This window comes from Apis dorsata, unplaced genomic scaffold, assembly GCF_000469605.1.
Source record: "Apis dorsata unplaced genomic scaffold, Apis dorsata 1.3 scaffold_77, whole genome shotgun sequence".
NCBI classification, from domain to species: Eukaryota; Metazoa; Arthropoda; class Insecta; order Hymenoptera; family Apidae; genus Apis; species Apis dorsata.
The window spans coordinates 140,061-147,475 of record NW_006263375.1 but is presented as its reverse complement, the minus strand read 5'-3'; the positions used below and the strand labels follow the sequence as shown (position 1 = coordinate 147,475).

The window sequence follows — 7,415 nt, the reverse complement described above, 5'->3', positions numbered from 1 at the left end:
AAAAAAAAAAAAAAAAAAAAAAAAAAAAAAAAAAAAAAAAAAAAAGAAAAGAACATTAAAACGCATCATAAAAAAGAGAGAATATGCATATTATTAGTTCTTTATCCGTCGTATTGTATTTTGTTTCATATTATATCATGAAATTATATAAAATAGGTAAATATTGCATTACGTATATAAATATTACGTATCGAATAAACGTTCCCCCGTTATCGAAATTATTTATCTCTCGAAAAACATATTCAATTCCAAATAAATCTATCCCTCGTTGAAAAAACTATATCATTTTACGAACGAAATAAAAAAAAGACTTAAAAAAATATTTTAAATCTCCATGAGTAATGCTCTTTTTCATACGAAAAAAAAAAAAAAAAAAATTAAAAGAAAATCACAGATTGCATCTTTTATAATTTCATATTTTTTGTAATCGCAAAAAAAAAAAAAAAAAAAGATTCTTTCGTTTGCATCTTATTTCGTCTACCAAGACTCAAAGGGTTAAAAACGATTTACCCTCCCCAAAAAAAAGAAAAAAAAAAAAATGTTCTTCAATTGTATTATTATCTTGCTTTATTGAAAATCATATCATAAACTCGGACGACGAGACTTACAATTTAATTACAAGATCGTGCCGCCATCTTAGTCGTAAAGGAAATTAAGATTGTCGACGCAGGATGATCGCGACGAGGAACGGTGCAGATCGTTAACAGAGAGGCATTTCCCTCCAGAATAGAAAGGAACTCTGTCCGTGGATGGACGCCAAGATATCTTTAAGAAGAAATCGTCCTGCTCGTTACCGGTATGGGACAAAGAAACGTTTGGTCTCGTATTCTCAGTGAAACACACGTTCTGCCTATACTAGACGCGGTCCTCCTCCTCCAACAGCCGTACTACTTCTGGAAACAAAGTAGTTTTCCTTTGATCATCGAGAATAACAGTAATATCCGTACAATTAATGCAATTAAAGGAATTGATTTGATCAATCGAACTTCTTTCGGGGACACTTTTATCTTCTCCCTTGTTGAAATTGAGAGAAGAGTCTAGAGAATAATGATGTAGAAAATATCTCTAATTATAAGTCCAATGAAAATTTATATTTATCTATCGTTTATTATCTATTTGTTGAATGAATAAAATGATTTATATATATATTCTATTTATTATTATTAATCGATATCAATGGCGTTAAAATTAGTGGAAATATTTCGATAATTGAATGAGATAAATTCGAAAATTACATCGAAACGAAATCGATCGAATTCATTTACACGTTCCTTTCATCCCTTTTATTGCTTTGTTTCTGTACAAAGTTTTCACTGAGTCTACAACGCGTATATCATCGAGCAACCATTTCTTTCCTTCTTTTCTTTTTTTTTTTCTCTTTTTCCTCGACGAGATATCAATCAAGACAAGATTACATTACCTGATCTGGTGGCGAGGGAAGCTTTTCCAAGATAAACTGCCGATTCGTTTCCGCTTAGCTCGCTGTTGTTCCCCGCTTGGGCGGCATTTCTGGTCGACGCCATCGCGATATCGCTGTTTCTACACCCGACTCTGTAAAATATCGGAACGGAAATTTTCGCGCGTGAGAAGAATTTGACCGATAATAAAAATTCCTCGATTTCTATCTATCGATTTCTATCGATCGAAAATCGAATTGGAAAACTCGGCCGAACTGGACATTTCGGGGTAATAATTTCGTCGCGAAATTATCCGCAGAAACGGATCGGATTGAATTGAAGGATATATCTCGTTGCGATCGCCCACCGTTTTCGATTACCGTTTTCGATAAACACCGCTTTGTCTTTGAATTTTAATTGGTGTACTTACTTGTATTGTTTAACGTTTTCGGGGAACAAACAAAATTGTTTCATTACTCGTCCATTTATAATATACGTTTGATCAACTCGTGTTGCCGTTATTTGATCGTTATTCCATCGCTCGTCCATTTGCTCGTATGTTCCAACTCGCAAACTTTGAACTTTGTGTATCGAATCATTTTTTTGATACCGACGGAAGCGTTAAGAGTAATAATGCTGCGCGAAAAATTGGCGTCTCGCCCAAGGGCTGACTCGCAACACCCCTTCGCAATTTCATACAAAGTATATATCGATACTTTTCAATTTTTTTTCTTTTCTTTTTTTTTTTTTTTTCGAACGAATTCCTCCTTTTCGTAACAATCGAACAACGGAGCTCCCTCGTGCGAAGCAAACCGAGAGAAAAATTGGGGAAAAATTGAAGCGATACAGAGGAGGGTAAACAAGGATCCAAGAGTCGATCAAAGAAACAGAGAGAGAGAGAAAGAACTCTGTGTAATAAAAAAAAAAAAATTTATAATTCGAGGATCGTGATCGGTTGTTGACGAGATACCTCTTGTTTCGATTAAATCATCTGTCGTAAGGGAGAGCGGGTTGAAGTAAGACGTTTACCTCCAACAACGGTGACAATCGAAGAGGCCAAGGAACGCTTGACGAAACTTTCTGTTCATGAAGCAATACGTGATCGGATTGCAGCAACTCGACACGTAGGCAAGCAATTGTACCAGGCTGATCCCCGTGCTGCCGACGGTCGAATACACGAAATCTGGCGCGAAAAGATACCAGGTATTGATCACGTGCAACGGTGCCCAGCAGACGAAAAATTCCAACACTATCACGAACAGCATCCTTATCACCTGGGAACAACAAACAGGAGAGATGGAATATTTCGAGACGGCCTGTCATATTATTTATCAGGAAAATAAAGGAGCGAGGAGAAATGATTGAGATCAACTACATAACGTGATACTGGGTAAACGGTGTACAGAAATTTCGATTTTAATTACGCATTTCCGTATTGTAATATCAAATTCTTTAAAAATAATTTAAAGATACAAATTTTCTTTTTTATTTTTCTTAAAGAAATTAAAGTAAGATTACTCCATTTTCTATTGCGGTAGAGACAAGGATCATTCTTTTTCGGGATTAAAAAGGAAAAGAAAAGAAAGTAAGACTTTGAGAAGACTTAAAGAAATAAATTACAAATATTAGTTTGTCTTTGAAAAATTAGGTTAAGGAAAATGTGAACATTAAAGAAAAAAAGGGAGTACGATTAAAATAAGAAGGGATCATTTCGAAGTGGAATAAAAAATTTAACGAAAAAAGGAGAAAAACAGTTTTCACGATATTGCAACTTTTGCGATAAGAAGGTAAGGACCGATCATGAGAAACATGGAAAGTTTTGAGTTTAAAGTGATGTTAAACGTCAAATAGAAGTAGCCTAAATTGCTTCCAAGAAAAACTTATATCTATCATAAAATGTAATTGGTTCAAGGAAAGGGAAGGGGGGGAAAAAAAAGACGAAAAACCTAGAATTAATAACACGGCAATAAATTCGATGTAAAATTGAAAAGGAAAAAAAGAAGAAGAAGAAGAAAAAAGAGGAATTAATTTGAAAATACGAAAGAAAATTAATATTGTGGTGGATCATGAGAATTTATCGGTTGACATCTTTGTCTGAAGATTTTAATCGAGCCTGATACGCGTCACAATGTTCGAGATGCCGCAAGTAAAATGGATGTGCATTATACAACAGCCTCCTGTCATTCACAAGCGATAAGGAAAACCAAGAAGTTAGATAAATGGATTTTCCACGGATCGAACGTATATCGAGAAGTAGGATTAAAGATGTGCATGTACACGAAAATCCTTTCTCGTGAAATCATTTTTGAACGCAAAATTGAAAAAAATCCATTTTATATTTACGAAGTTGTAACTTCGTAAGCGACGAGACTAGTCACTTATTATTACCGACTAGAAAAAAATATGAAATAATTTCGTATTTCTTTAATACGAGTTCTGAGAGAAGCCATTAGAATTTAATCCACGAATTTTAATAACTATTTTAACATTTTAGATTTATTCAAAATATTTAAAAAATATAACTAAGATTAATATCAATATTTTTTGATTTATAAGTGATAGAAGAAAATTCGACAAAGAAAAATTTGATGGAAGATTTATTTAAATATGAGAGAGTTCGAAAATTAATCAAAATAATATTATAGAAATTAATTTTAGAATTCTAGAATAGATTTATTCAAAATATCTAAAATTATTATTTCGCAAAAAAAAATTTATATTAAATATTTAATTTTGGAGGATAAGGATCCGAGCAATCCTTTTTTTGGATTTTTAAGAATCAATTCTAGATTTATTTAAACATTAATTTTACTTACTTTTTTCTTGGCTTCGATACTTTTGCCCATGTAGTTGCTACGTATAATGTGTTGTCTATTGAATGGACAGCCCGAATCTTGTTGCTCCTCGTTGGAGGAATCTTTCGTATCCCTCGAAACACAATTATTTCCATTGCTGCGAGCCTGTACTCTCGATTCATTGGAAAAATCCGATCCCTTTAATTTTCCACCGAACACACTGGATACTTTCATCCTCGGAACCCGTATCTTTATGAAAAGATTAAAAAAAGATTTAATTTTCGAAAAAATCTAGATCATAACTTTTAATAGATGAAATTTTTTAAAATATATTTCCGAAAAAAGTCGATTCTATTTTCTATCGAGGGAAATGAAATATGTAATAAATGAAATAAATGAAATACGAATTTTATCATTGAAACGAAATTTAAAATCCTCCAAATTTCATAACTTTAATGGATTGTTCTTGAAAATTCCGTTACTTCGCAAATACGATCGAAAATATTGTAAAAAAAATTGTTGATACAATTCGTATTTTATTTACGGCAAAATTAAAAAAGTGAAGAGAAATTTGTGTGATATGCGGAAACTAGATTAAAAAAATAATAATAATAATAATAAAAAAGAAAGAAAGAAAGAAAGAAAGAAAGAAAAAAGAAAAATAAAATTCATTTTTAACAAACATTTTTTAATAAACGGTTGAATAGATTTTTCAATTTATTTTTAACCTAATCAAAAGGGCATTTTATTTTTCTATGATATTTTTACGCGTATTTTAATAAAGAGGATAAAGTTGAAATCCGAACGTGAACAGTCAATAAAATATCGTATTTTCGTTACAAAAAAAAAAAAAAAAAAAAAAAAATTTTAAAAAAAAAAATATTTTTTTTTTTAAAATTTTTTTTTTTTTTTTTGAAAAAAAAATTAATTTTTTTTTAAAAAAAAAAAAAAAAAAAAAAAAACTTTGAAATAATGAACAAATAAAACAGGGATGAATAAAAATTTCTCCCTGTAAGGAGATACGGAGTCAAAGATTAAATCGATTTATGTGGCAGACGAGAACTAATATTGACGCAAATTGGCCGTCGAGCATTTAGATGCGTATGTGTTCACATGTATATGTGTGCGCGTGTATGTGTATGAAAGAACATATCGATATTTAGAAAAATATGGCCAAGTGAGAAAAACAGTTGAATTTTATATTTGAGATTACGATAATCTATTAAAACAATTGCAATTTTCTGCAAAATATTGAAAAAAAATCTCATTTTTATAAATATATAATAATTCTAATTTCTCTAAGATCGTAAAGATATTCTTTTATGGAAAATAGATATAAAAAAATGTACCAAGTGTAATTATTATTTGTCGAGAAATCGGTGAACTCGATGAATTTCTAGAATTCCTTTCTTTTTTTTTTTTTTTCTCCTTTTTACAACGAATTTATGGATTTTTATGAAAACTGTTATGTGCTTAGATACAGCGCGATCCTTCATCCTTTCCTTAACACCGTTGATGGAACAGTTTTGGATATTTCATTTTTCAATCTTACGAAACGGATGCACGCAATATTTTATCACGTTTAGCGGCTTCTCTTATTTCGATGGCCGCACGTGTTTCAACGGCATCAAACATTCCATCTATTGCAAAAAATGTAATATAAAGTCGGCGAGGAAAGCGTGAAAAATTGTGCTAATTTAATTTAAAGACTGAGCAATCCAATCTTTTTGAACGTAGATATTCCGGATTGATATTTTTATTATTATTTTATTATTATTGTTTTAAGAGAATAATTTTCTTGGAAAGTGATAACCGACAATTTTTCATCGTTGGAAAATTGAGAGAAATTGAAGCATGGGGAAAAACTTTTTAACGAATTTTATATAAAAAGTTCGACATTTTTCAAAATTGCGAAACAATGAAGTTTATTCAGATAAATACCATCGTAATACGATTTTTCAGAAAATATTAAAATATCCTGGCTATCTATTCTTAAAGAATGTTTAATACGTAACAATCCATTTCACAATTAAACACGATTAACTTTTCTCACGTTATGAAATCGTATTGTTATTTATAATCTATTCGATATAATCTATAATTTAATAAGTTAATTATTCAAAAGTTTCCCATAATATTAATTAATACATCTCTGATAGCCGCAGATGAAACAATAAAGGAAAAAAAAAATCTAGAAATTTAAATTAACGTCAGAATGAAAGGAAAAAAACAAGCACGCGATGCTCCATATTTACTTGACTTAAAATTTAAAAATTCGCAGAAAAATTACGAAAAAGAAAAAAAGAAGCAAATAACGAAACATCTCATTAATCGTCAAAACTCTCAGTCCCATTATCTTTCTCATCTTTCAATCTTTCAAAGAAAAAAAAAAAAATATCGTAAAGATATAATAATCCCGGAAGGGGGGAGAGGGGGAGGTTCGAGCGTCCCCGTCACTCGATATCTTATCGACTTAACAAAGATCCAAAAATTGGATCTCGCGCTACGGACTTTTTTTTTCCACTTTTCCACAAATTTCGGCCGCCGAAATGTCGTCTTTCACGTGTGTGAAACGATTAAATAGATGTGGTGCGATCCCTCGCCCAGTCAGTAAAAAATCCGACGACCCACTTTCCGATGCCCCTGCCCACTGATATTCGGTCGCCACCTTTCTCACCCTAGACGCCACTCCCTGGGGAGAGCCGTGGTAGTATCCGTGGGAGGACGAGGGAAATCCTCGCCTTAATCTCGAGGATGCGCCGCAAGCATTGAGAACGACCGTGGTGTTCGCCCCTCCATCACCTTTGTCATACGTGGAATTCTTCACCGTCGCCCTCGCCGATTCTATCCTCTCCACTGTAATTCGAGCGCTCGGTTATTTGGATTGGATAAGGATTCAGAGCGAGGAGCAATGGCTAATGGTTCTTTTTTTTCTTTTCTCTTTTCTTTTTTCTCTTTTTCTGTTTTATTGGATCGTTGCAAGCTTGATTTGCTCGCTCCTCTCTTTCTTGTCTTTAATTCCGCGCTTTATTCTGGATATGATTCGGGTTTGTTTGCTCGAGTTAAAATGTTTGCAAAGAAATATTTGCGACCACTGGAATTTCTGTTCTCTTTCACGAACTATTTACGAACTATTTTTTATCGGTCGAAACAATCGCGAGAGAAATATATTTCGAAATAAAGTCTTTGAAATTTGAATGAATTCTCTTTTCTATCGTCAAAC

The 7,415-nt window shown here is 32.2% G+C and overlaps 1 protein-coding gene across 1 annotated transcript in view; it reads right to left on the bottom strand.

The window, feature by feature from the left end:
- Positions 1-484: 484 nt before the first annotated feature.
- LOC102680882 (cholecystokinin receptor-like) overlaps positions 485-7,415 on the bottom strand; it is a 29,399-nt gene continuing 22,468 nt past the window's right edge. The window contains exons 6-10 of the mRNA XM_006610712.2: positions 6,870-7,048; positions 4,214-4,441; positions 2,427-2,671; positions 1,421-1,551; positions 485-893 (exon numbers count right to left, since the gene is read on the bottom strand). Of these exons, the coding sequence (XP_006610775.1) occupies positions 856-893; positions 1,421-1,551; positions 2,427-2,671; positions 4,214-4,441; positions 6,870-7,048 (821 nt within the window). The 3' untranslated portion in view covers positions 485-855. The remainder of the gene's footprint in view (positions 894-1,420; positions 1,552-2,426; positions 2,672-4,213; positions 4,442-6,869; positions 7,049-7,415) is intronic.